General features: G+C 41.7%; 2 protein-coding genes across 2 annotated transcripts; one reads left to right on the top strand and one right to left on the bottom strand.

Moving 5' to 3' along the window:
• The first annotated feature begins 155 nt into the window (after nucleotides 1-155).
• Nucleotides 156-5570, top strand: svopl (SVOP-like). Its single transcript, XM_087785806.1, has 15 exons — nucleotides 156-246; nucleotides 1075-1181; nucleotides 2095-2186; nucleotides 2250-2348; nucleotides 2418-2489; nucleotides 2543-2667; nucleotides 3462-3525; nucleotides 3599-3724; nucleotides 3789-3917; nucleotides 3987-4060; nucleotides 4535-4731; nucleotides 4800-4911; nucleotides 4975-5146; nucleotides 5214-5327; nucleotides 5393-5570. The coding sequence occupies exons 2-15, from the start codon at nucleotides 1076-1078 to the stop codon at nucleotides 5402-5404; spliced, it is 1494 nt and encodes a 497-aa protein (XP_087641932.1). The 5' UTR covers nucleotides 156-246; nucleotide 1075; the 3' UTR covers nucleotides 5405-5570.
• A 128-nt stretch (nucleotides 5571-5698) lies between these two features.
• On the bottom strand, nucleotides 5699-10200 carry ing3 (inhibitor of growth family, member 3). The gene is made up of 12 exons (XM_087786904.1): nucleotides 10044-10200; nucleotides 9832-9903; nucleotides 9004-9104; nucleotides 8875-8940; nucleotides 8359-8455; nucleotides 8219-8287; nucleotides 8024-8140; nucleotides 6954-7117; nucleotides 6702-6889; nucleotides 6441-6633; nucleotides 6332-6370; nucleotides 5699-6225 (listed from the first exon to the last, which is right to left on the bottom strand). The coding sequence occupies exons 1-12, from the start codon at nucleotides 10069-10071 to the stop codon at nucleotides 6109-6111; spliced, it is 1251 nt and encodes a 416-aa protein (XP_087643030.1). The 5' UTR covers nucleotides 10072-10200; the 3' UTR covers nucleotides 5699-6108.
• Between the last annotated feature and the right edge of the window lie 1999 nt (nucleotides 10201-12199).

Here is a 12199-nt window from a genome sequence, read left to right on the forward strand (position 1 = left end):
TATTTTAATTCCCTGAAGAAACTTAGATAAATTAAAATAATAGATCAATTAAATTAGTTCAATTGAAGTCTTATTTAATTTATTCACTTTTATTTATCTACGGTTCTTTCGAGCAACTTCCGGCAGAAGGGAAGCGCTACGTGATGACACTTCCGGATTTACCTGAGCAGGTAAAAAGAAACACCGGAAAAACCTGCCGAGGGTCTTCAGAATGTTTTTCCAAGGTTTGAAATGAGCTGCAGTCAAGTAAGTAAAGTTTGTTTTGCTTATATATAATATATATGTTTTACTTTATTTACAGTGTCGTCGTATTTTCTCGATCATAAGTAGAATCTGTCGCTGCGTGTTTGTGCTGCTAATAAACACGGTTGAAAGAAATAAATCGTTTGGTTTGCTGCACATTTAATAAACAACTCTTTTTTTTCTCCACATCATGATATTTGCGTTTATACTCTCGCAGATTCACTTTAAAATACTAAAAATAATCATATACAATAATGCAATTCAAAGTTCCACATGTGTAATTATTGAGTATTTTTGAAGCCAATCTTACTAGTTGTGCTGCTACTACTGTTAATACTGGTTATTACAAGAAGTTTTGATATTCATGCTATTTTTAAACATTTTTGCGGCCCTCATGACGTCAGAGTATTGTTTAGAAATAGTTCTTACAGAAACAGGTTTTAACGACGGTATCAAAATGCAAGCAGGTCAAGATATTTCTGTTAATATTTGTTTCCCTTCTTTTTGGTTTCTGTTGAAGAAAACCCACACAAAATCCTAATGTTAACTGACTGAGTTGTGGGTCGAGTAAGAACGGGTCAGGAGTGTGTTGACTGGGTCTGAGGTGACACAGCAGGATTTAAAGTTTGCGGTTGCAAGAGTTAGTTTGTGCTGCACCTCTGTGTGTAAATATTGATGTTGCAGAGATGTGAGACTTGTTAGTTTGGTTTTCCTGCGGTGGATTTGTTCAGGGTAATTACTTTTAGGCAGGCAGACAGACCGAAGCATCAACTACCAGAGTCGTCTTTAAACTTAGAAATAGTTCTGATCGACGCCTTATTTCTGTTTCAGCATGACTGACAGGATGAAGACGGAGCTGGTGAGCGCTATCCACCTTCAGGAGGTGGAATTGAATTGGACACCATTTGAGGATGCGAGGAGAGGGAAGCATGAAAAAGGTGAGAGCTTCATCGGATTCATGGCGCAAAATTTTAAACTATAACTTGTCCAAGTTTGATTCTATCTGGAACAGGGGTCCCAAACTTTTGTGGCCTGTGGGCCATTAACGGACTGTTTTTTAAGCAATATTGCAATTTGCATTTTGGGTAATACTATAGAAGTCATTGTGTAGTATAACCAACAAAACCTTTCATAGAATAAAATCATATATTAGACTCCGGCAGGCCAGGCCGGCATATTATGATGAGATTAATTGAACTTTTAAACTGTAAAAATAAAAGTCTTTAACAAACCAGCAGTGCACAACTCACCTGGGATGGACATTATATCGCATCATTATTAATATCACACTAAAAAAGTGCAAAAGTCAAGATAAAATTGGCTACAACTTAGGAATATGTAATATGTAAACATGCTGTACTTTTTGCACTTAAACAGAAATTAAAAACACTATGAAAAGATCTTAGTCTTGGAAAAAAAAGAGTTTAATCAAACCTCTGCAATTTAAAAATTCTTTCAATTGACAAAATACCTCCTTTTGATGTCTGGGCGGCCAAGCAAGGCACTCTTATTCGATGTACAAGGAATGCTATCAAATGTCGCATTGATATTGCTTTGATTAAATAGTTAAACTACATTTAACATAAACACAAAGACTCAAAATATAAATCAAATTAGGATTAAACGGAAGAAATACCTGACAACAAGGATTGGTGGCCCCCAAGTTAAGTTTGAGACCCCTGATGTAGAAGATTCAAACCCATCTGATAGCACAGAACCGTCATGAACGTACCTTAAGCATATTTTTTAGGAATTCCACATCAATTAAAAAGAAACTAACCATGTGAACTGTTCAAATCACCGGGTTATTTGAGGGTTACATGATTTTTATTTGCTCGGTGTCATGTTCAGAAGGCCAGACCTTCACGGTGGAGCAGGCCGTGGAGACCATCGGCTTCGGACGCTTTCACATCCTTTTGTTCCTCATAATGGGCAGCACCAGCGTAAGAATCACGCCGTCGCCGTGAAGCAGCAGGTGGCGCTCTAACCTCTCTCTCCCCCTCAAGATCGTGGAGGCCATGGAGATCATGCTGCTGGCCGTGGTGTCCCCCGAGATCCGCTGTGAGTGGCACCTGAACGACTGGGAGGTGGCGCTGGTGTCCACGGTGAGGTCCTCTTCGTGTCTCAGCTGGATGGACTTCAGGTGACGCTCGTCTTCTTCTTCCGTCCTGCAGATGGTGTTCCTGGGCTTCATGTCGTTTGGAGTCGTGAGCGGATACCTGGCTGACCGATATGGGCGTTGGAAGGTGAGCAAGAAGTTGTTTTGTGGAACTTGTGTGTAACTGTTTTGTGTTGTCAGGTGGCGTTTGCAGGGTTTGTGTGGAGCTCCTACTTCTCTCTCCTCACGTCGTTCGCCCCTACATACGGCTGGTTCATCTTCCTGCGCACCATGGTGGGCTGTGGAGTGGCCGGAGTGTCTCAGGGGTGAGAGGAAACATCATCCAACATATTATTGTTATCAAATGACGTTTGATTTTTCATCATAGGTTTTTTTTTTATGGTTTATGTTTAAATTAAAGTGATAGTTCACCCACAATTTAAACTTTCAACTAAGAGTTGGGATTATTTTCAGAGTAATCTGTTCCTTTTTACACTTACAGACAAAAATGTTTGTTCATTTTAATGTAGCGGCTGGAGCCCAGGTGTCTTCGTCTTTCATCTTTGTCTAAAAAGACGGACTTTAAAACATTTAATAAGTCTGTTTTTAGCGATCCCAGGCCATCACCGAATTGGGTGAACCATCCCTTTAAGTGTGAATTAAATAAAAAACAAACAATATAATAATAATAGATTTTCTTTAAATTTACAATTAAAATTCAAATGTTCATTCTGTGCCGCTCGATGGCAGCAGTCAGTATGTCCCCCACAGCTTAAGAAACAATGAAATCCAGCAATATCCTAATTATGACTGAGGACGAGAGGATACAGTCGACTCCAGCGGCTTTTAAAGCTGATGTTTGGACTTTTGGTTTCAAAACAAATGAAAGAAGTTACAACTTTGTCGAAGGTATTTTGGTCTGTAAATTCGGCAACACCAGAGTCAAGTACTCGACAATACGCAAATATATATACAGTATATATGCTTGTTCCTGTATCACTTGTTTCTCGCCAAAACACACACCTAGAACACACACACTAAATCTTTGCTACAGAGTGTCTAGCAAAGACAGTTAACACACACACACTCACACACTGATTTCTAGCTTTTCTTCTTTCAGGTTTGTGTTGAAGACCGAGTTCATTCCAGCGAAGCACCGAGCGACATTGCTTCCTCTGGCCACGGTGAGTCCGACTCCAAACACTCACTGTGTTTCCGCTCAACCTCCACATCCTTTGGTGAAACTCCTCCTCACAGATCTTCTGGATGATCGGCTCCATGCTGATCATCGTCTTGGGCATGCTGGTGGTTCCCACCCTGGGCTGGAGGTGGATGATCCGGTTCTCCGTCACGCCCAGCATCATCCTCATCTTCCTCTTCAAGGTGTGGGATCCAACGACGACGACGTCCCCCCGACCGCCTGCTCACATCTCGTTCTCGCCTTCAGTACATCCCAGAGTCGGCTCGCTACAACGTGTCCGCGGGAAACCACCAGGCTGCTCTCAACACCCTGTGCAAGATCGCCAGGATGAACGGGGCGCATCTTCCCCCGGGACAGCTGGTGGAGCCGGTCGTGGTGCGTTCAGGGTCAAGCAGGAAGAGGTTTGTCGGCGCTCGTTGTTTGATGGGAGTGTTGGTGTTTCAGAAAGAGCGAGGCAACTGGAGGATTCTGCTGAGCCCAGAACTCAGGAGGACCACGCTGCTGCTCTGGTATACATGGTAGGTCCAGATCGATTTCGATTTTTATGGCTGAGGAATTGTTACCAATGTGCCACGAGTCGGTGATTCTGACCTTTTCTCTAGATGTTCAACATGACCGCAATATCAGTTTGAATGACAAAAACTGAACTGTATTTTTCCAATTTTATTACACGGTAAGAACTTTAAAATCGCATAAATTATTCAACTGAGAAGATTCTTTAAAACTGTGACATATTGACAAAAAAAACTTTTATTAATGTGTTTCTGCCAAATAACGAGTCAAATATTCATGTGTTTTAGCTGCTTTGTTAGTCCAAACTTGGTTTCCTATCATTCTTTCTTAATCCAGTTCCCTCTCAGTGAACTCATCAAACTATTGTCTATTTTTATGTGTCTTGTGTTGGACTAGTGGCCTTTCCAGGGTGTCCCACGCTCGCCACAAACTTTTCTCTTTGGAATTGATTCCACAGTAGTGTCCGTGTCTCGCTCCAGGTTCGTCGCCTCCTTCATCTACTACGGGTCGGTCCTGAGCAGCTCGGAGCTCTTGGAGAAGAACCTTCTGTGCGTCACTGACCCAGACCGGGAACACCAGGTCAAGCACAAGCACGAGGATGGAATCTGTTACTGCATCCCCTTCGCTATGAACGACTACCAGACGCTGCTCATCAGTTGTTTGGGGGAATCTGCACGTGAGTGTTTTTTGGGAGCGTCCACGTAGTCCAGCCATGATGATCCACCTTCTGCTCCGACCCGCCAGTGATCCCCATCAACATCGCACTTCTCAACGTGTTCGGACGGAGGATCAGTCTGACGGTTCTGCAGCTGCTGACTGCGGTGTTCTTCATGATGCTCAACATCTGCTCCACCATGTACGGACCTCTGAAGTTCGTCTTATTTCTCTCACCAGCTGACACTTTCTTTTTTCTCTGCAGGTTCGGCTTCACCGTGCTGCTGTTCCTGCTGCGCGCCGTCGTCTCCATGAACTTCAACGTGGTTTACATCTACACGGCCGAGGTGTATCCCACCGTGGCCCGCTCTCTGGGAATGGGCTTCTGCACGTCCTTCAGCAGGATCGGAGGCATGATCGCCCCGTTCATCGCTCAGGTGAGACCCCGGCTCGGGCTGACTCCAGGTCAGATCTGAGGCTAACCGCTGCGCCCACTCCCCGCAGGTGCTGATGTCTCAGTCGGTGGTGAAGGCGCTCAGTCCGTTCTGTGTGACGTGTGTCTTGTGCGCTCTGGGGAACTTCCTGCTGCCCATAGAGACTAAAGGACGAGCCCTGCTGGTGAGAGCGTTTACTTCTCTACATCACTTTACTCATGTGTGACTGAAACTCTCTTTTGGTTTCAGCAAACCACATGACCGCTCCTCCAGAACCATGGATACTGTTACATTTATTTAAATTGTACATAAATATTATAGATAAACATTTTTTAACAAACTAAGTTAAAAATAAAAACACCTGCTTTGGCAGGTTTAAAACCTTAAGCCAACTGTGAATCCAGATCAATAAATGTAGCTAAACACACGTGTTTTGATTCTTATTGTGATACCTTTGAACCTCGCCTACAACACTGGCTTGTTATTGGACAAGCAGCTTGTCAATCAATCGTTTTGAAAATCCTGCTTTAATCTCAAGGAAAAAAAGAACAACAGTTACTAAAACATCTGGAACTTTAATTGGCCTTCCTTTTTTTAAACATCTTGAAAACAGTCGGCACAGAAAGTCTGAAAACACACACACTCCAGAGATTTGAAATTAAATCTCAGGTTTAACACTTTTTCGTGAAGTAAAAAAAAAAAAGATTCAGATCATTTGGAGGAAACACATTGAAGACAATTTCACTGTTAAAAGTCACATTTCCACTGAAACCTTCTCCAGACTCACTGTGCATCTAATATGACGACCTCTGACCTGGTTGGTCCGTCCAATAGCAGCATCAACTGCGACTCCTTGTAAACAAACAGAAGCTCCATGATGTATCTACTCTTGAACTTGGAGAGACACGTCCTGGGTCTCCCGGTGTGGCAGCAAGTCCCTTGACCCTCAGCCCCGGCAGCGAGGTTTATTTGTGTCGGCTTCCTCTCCTCTTCATGGCAGCCGTGCACTGAGGACAGTACCACTTCCCTTTGGGCGCCTCCGTCAGACCCACACAGCCGTAGTGGAACCACTCGATGGGACACTGGACACAAGGAAGACCCTGTTAGTATCTGATAGTTTAGTGGTTTGTGAGAACATATTTCTGCGTGATGGAGAGACTGAAGGGAGGAGGAAAGAAAGACACTCACGTCTGTGTTGTCACAGCCCACCATCTCTCCATAAGACACCTGCAGAGAAAGATTGTTTTATTGAGTATAAAGCTGCGAGGACTAGTCAGTAGAGTGCTGGAGGCCATACCTGGTTGCAGATGCAGTATCTGGGCTCGTTGGGGTCGTAGGTCCAGTCCACCTGGCTGTTGGCCTCGGCCTCGGGCAGCACCGACACCTGCTGGGACAGCTCCTGCGCCAGAGCCGACGACGACGAGCAGGACGACAGTGACGACGAGGAGGACGAGGAAGACGACTGATGGTTGGAAGACTTGATGTTGCTTCTAGAAAGAAAGACAAGATTAAAAGGCTGCAGTATTCCTAAACAAACATGGAGAGGAAGGGGTCTTACTTTGACTTGCGTCCTCGGGTGTCGGAGGAGGCCGGAGCGAGGGTCTGGGTGAGGGTGGACGCCAGAGCGGACGAGGAGTACCCAGAGTTCTCCCGGGACAGAGAGAACTCCCTGCTGAGCTGGAAGTCGTTGTTCTTGATGGCTTCGTAGCTGGCTTTCAGACTGGATGACCTGCGGCCCTCCTTCATCTGCACAACAACACAGTCGGTCACGTGACGACGACACCTTCCACCTGGCTGAGCAGACGCGCACCTGCGCCGTGGCCTGCACCGCCTGAGCCGCCGCCATGGTGATGGCCCCGGCTCCTGCAGCGGGTCCGGCCGGGAGAGAGCTCAGGTTGTAGGAGGCCAGAGGCTGAGACGAGTTGACGTTGTAGACATTGTTAGTGGACGACTGAGCGCTGTTGACGCGGCAGCCTGCGGGCATCAACAAAGATGGATGTCAGTTAGGGTTAGTGACAGCAGTCGACAAACAGGCCTGAAATAGACCGCTGACACCTACTGGTCACAAAACCACATTCTAGTCATGCAATTTTAAACAAACAAATGATTGTTTTTTAAATCCAGGGTTAACATATAGTGAGGTATGATTAAAATAATTATTTCAATCTAATTTATAAATGATGATGTTTATACTTTAAAATAATTAGACAGTTACAACACAGACATTGAACCACCGATCATTAATGTCCCAAACAAACTCATGCAACATAAAAACATAATTTGCTGCAATAAACCTGAATTATGATTTTCTTTTTAACGAAGAATATAGATTTTTAAGATGTCTGTCGAGCTGATGTCAATGATTGTGTCGCAACAATCAATACATCATACCACATGAGTCGCAGGCTCCTGAATCAAGATTCATTGTGATGGACTCTGACATCAGTGAACAAAGCGTTTTGAACCAACATCGATATACTTTGTATCTTGAAGAAGTTGATGATTCACAGGCCCTGCTCATGACATAAAACTGGTGCAAGTATATGACTTTGGTATTTGGGAAGGAAAACTATTGAGGCAATTTCCAAGACATTATTTTTAAAGGGTGGGACTCGATTAAAAAAATCTTAATGATGGAATATTGATTATTCATCAATATTATTTGCCACAACTGCTGTAAGCGGTGTAATATTGAAAAATTCACATTAATTATACAAATCTGAACAGTCATCGTTTTATGGTTAAATTGTTATTAAAAATGGAGTAATTAACCCAATTAACTTTAAAATTAACCTGTTTTTATCATAAGATATAATCATTTAAGGCAAAAACCATATTAGCAAATGTTTTACGTGAGGTTAGCGTCCAAACAAGGTTTACCTGGAGTGTTTTCTTTGGTGGCGTCTGAAGTGAGTGTGGACAACAGAGCTTCTGACTTGAACTTTTTCTCTGGGATGTGATCAGTGGAGTGATGAGTGGGAGCGCTGTACTTCCTCTCTGTGAACAAGACAGAACGAGCAGAGCTAAATAACAAGTAATACTTGTCAGGCGACACGGGAAATAAACCAGTCTTACTCTCGGTTGTGTGCGAGTGGACGTGATGGTTGTTGACCGGCTGAGATGGACTGTCCATCTCCAGAGAACCTGAAAGTCGAGTCAGACGTCAGAACCTGTCAGCGCCACAAACGTAAATGGAAAGTGACAACTTGACTCACGTCGCTCCAGGATCTCTGTTATACCAGCATTGTCAGCCTCAAGCTCCATTTTGAATTTGGCCAGTTCCTGGTCCAGTTTGCGCAGGTGACGATCCACCTGAACACGCAAGATTCACAAATGTGCCAATTTCTGTTGAAAAATCTGCCCTCACTTGTTTTTTAATTTATAGGTATATTAAGGCAAGTGTATAGCTCCTCTTGTGTTGGAATAGCGTAAATGCATGTCATTGGTCACATGACCCTCACAGACTGGGTCGTCCAGGCAAAGTAATATTGTGAAGAACATTATACAAATATTACGACAGTTGTACTACAAGACTACATGACTGTTGGAAAAAAAAAAAGCAAACATTACAGAAAAAAATTAATTTTTGTAATAGGAATTACAAAAAGCAACACTTTTGTTTTGTGTTAACATTTTCTTAAGCCATTTCAAACAATAAGCAAAAAACATCACATTTAAAACAACTATAATAATAATAAATACCAGCATAAAAGAAGGCATCTCTCACTTACAAGATCGTAGATCTGATTGGCCAGCTGGACTTTCTCGTCAGCATCCTCCAACGCTTTATAATAATCCTGCGACAGTTCAATGAGCAACGTCAGTGATAAAATCCTCCACTTCTCTTAAAAGATCTTCACCTTTTTGATCAGCTCCATGTGCTCTTCTCGCCACTCTGGTTTGTTCTTCTTCGCGTTGGCAAAGAAATCGACGACCTTCTGTTCCAGTTGATCGCTAGCATCTGAGAAAGGAATTTATTGATTAAACAGAGCTTGAGCAAGAAAACATGGTTAAAGACAAGCAATCAATGATGAAAATGTTCAAAAGAATAAGTGATATAAAATAATGAATAATTGCATTGTAATACATTTTACAAAAATGTCATCTCATGACGTGCAAAAACTGTTATAAATCTAATATGCTGGGTATTAAAAAACAAGTATTGTGTTGTGAATTGTTTGGCACAACGAGAGAGAAAACGACAGAGTTTAGAATAGTTTGTATTTTGCATTTTTTTAAGATTCTGTGACAGTAATCTAATTTGCCGTTTAACTTTAGTTTAACCAGTAGTATTGCAAATATTTGTACCTTAAGCATGTGACAAGTGCATGTGTTTATTTCAGGTAAACTTTGTTTTCTTAAAGATGCATTACCACAGTAACACCAATGACACACGTTAAAAGTGTAATAAGTTGTCAAAATGATTTACTTATCATTGCAGTTTTGTGTTTCTATTTAAGCATTTAATCACAAATTAAGGTTTATATTTTACGTTATTAATGTATAGTTATGTGATGTCAAATTAAATAATGCCTTCAATTTCATCATTTAAATTGAAAAATGAAAAATCTTTTTTTTTTTTTAAATCACTAATTTATACTACTAACTTTTTTATTATTTCAATTTGTAATTGTGGAAACATTATTGTTGAATCCTCGGGGAGATGCTGTTGTGGGTGCAGCACCTACTTTGAACCTGCAGGTCCATCTCCCTCATTTCCGTAAACCTGTCGCGGAGATCCATGGGAAGCTGCTCGATCACTGCGAGACAAGAAAAAACGGTTACCATGCTAACGCGGCTAGGCTAACACACCGAAGGACGTATCGCCTTCTAACGCAAACATTTACACGTTATACGAAGCGCGGGCTACTTCGTTAGCCGTGTAGTGACCGGTACTTACTCTCCAGGTAGTCCTCTAGGTACAACATGGTGCCGAATTTTGTATATTTCGCGTTTTCCGACACGGATTTTGTCTTTCAATATGGCGCCGCCAGCCGCTGTCTCGCTCAGAAAAAATAGCTTGAATCTGAGGTCAGACTACGTCACGCTCGCCAATTACCCTCTCCTGATTGGTTGAAACGATTGTGGGCCGTGTAGTTACGTCATGAAAACAGATGCATCATGGGAGTTGTAGTTAACAAAGACACTACGCTTTTTGTCCGCAATTAATACAATTCAAAAATCAATAGGCTAACGCTGCACTCGTTAAAAAAAAAAGAAAGACACAAGCATTAAAAAATGAAACCGACCGAATGCTCCCGATTCCATGCCAACGTCACGAAAACACGCACGTTGATATTTTTCAGAACACAATTAACTCTCAGAATTCCATTAACTTCGTTTAATGTAAAATAACTGATAGACGATGATTGAGTGATTGTGTTGGATCTGATCGACAGACATGATGAGTGACATGTTTCCAGGGTCTTGCAGTGATGCTCTGACGTGAAGCGAGAGCCAATTAGAAGGAGAGAGAGAGAGAGAGGCCTGGAGTGACTCACCTGCAGTCAAGAGCAGAGAAGGGAGTATTGGGTTGCTATGGTCACACAAATGAGTTTTTCTATGTTAAACCTACATTCCAGGAATAACAATTGAGTCGAAGAATCATCAATAAAGAACATGATTATACAACATAGATATGCTGGTTCTGCATGTGTCTGCATGAAGAGCCAATGTCACCTTCAGTCAGGATTCTCTGGAAAATACAAAATAAATCACTCAAACTACTTTATTTTCCTTGCACTGGTGGTGTGTGTGTGTGTGTGTGTGTGTGTGTGTGTGTGTGTGTGTGTGTGTGTGTGTGTGTGTGTGTGAATGACCCGCCTTATGTATCACTCCAAACGGAATCAAACTATTAAGAAATACAATATGTTGCAATACATGTCAACAAGCACTGTCATTCATTCACTCTGAAGTCACCCATCCTAATTTAATGTATCCATCTATTTCTTTTTAGTCTTGCTCTTCTTTTCTACCTACTACTGCTTTTACTGACATTTTATTTGACCGCATACATGTGCTTTCTTGCATGTATGTGCAACTGTAAACGTTATACACTGAAAAATGTTTTCCTTAAATAATAAGAAATATGTAATTTAGTTGCAAGAACATTTTCTATTACTAAATTAGTTTGTTTTAATCTTTTTTACAGGCAGTTGAAATACATTGATTTTAAATAATAGACATAATGCTACTAAAGTATTTAAATTATATTATATTTACAGTATATATAAAGTTGACTAATTAATTATATATAGATAGATAGATAAACTTTATTTATCCCTCTGGAGATCTCCTTCGGGAAACTGTTTTATATTATCTATATACAGTGGGTAGAGAAAGTAATCAGACCCCTTTTGATTTTTCACTCTTTGTTCCATTGCAGACATTCTCTAAAATCATTTAAGTTCATTTTTTCCTCATGAATGTTCACTCAGCATCTTGACAGAAAAAAACAGAAATGTAGAGATTTTTGCAAATTTATTAAAAAAGGAAAACTGAAATATCACATGTTCATAAGTATTAAGACCCTTTGCTGTGACACTAATATTTAACTCATGTGTCCATTTCTTCTGATCCTCCTCGAGATGGTTCTAGACCTTCATTGGATCCAGCTGTGTTTCATCAAACTGATCGGACTTGATTAGGAAACACATCTGTCTATATAAGACCTCACAGCTCACAGTGCATATCAGAGCAAATAAGAATCATGAACTGCCCGAAGAGCTCAGAGACAGAATTGAGGCACAGATCTGGCCAAGGTTACAGAAAAATTTCTGCAGCACTCAAGGTTCCTAGCACAGTATTCAAGAGCACAGTGTTCTGTGAGAGGTACAGAAGAACCCAAAGACCACTGTGGCTGAGCCCCAGAGATGCAGTAGGGAGATAGGAGAAAGTTCCTGAGAGTCAACTATCCCTGCAGCCCCCCACAAATCGGGGCTTTATGGCGGAGTGGCCCGACTGAAGCCTCTCCTCAGTGTAAGATATATGAAAGCCTGCATAGAGTTTGTCAAAAAACACTCCCAGACTATGAGAAATAAGATTCTCTGGTCAGAT

Source organism: Callionymus lyra, chromosome 3 (genome assembly GCF_982586985.1).
Source record: "Callionymus lyra chromosome 3, fCalLyr1.hap1.1, whole genome shotgun sequence".
NCBI lineage: Eukaryota > Metazoa > Chordata > Actinopteri > Syngnathiformes > Callionymidae > Callionymus > Callionymus lyra.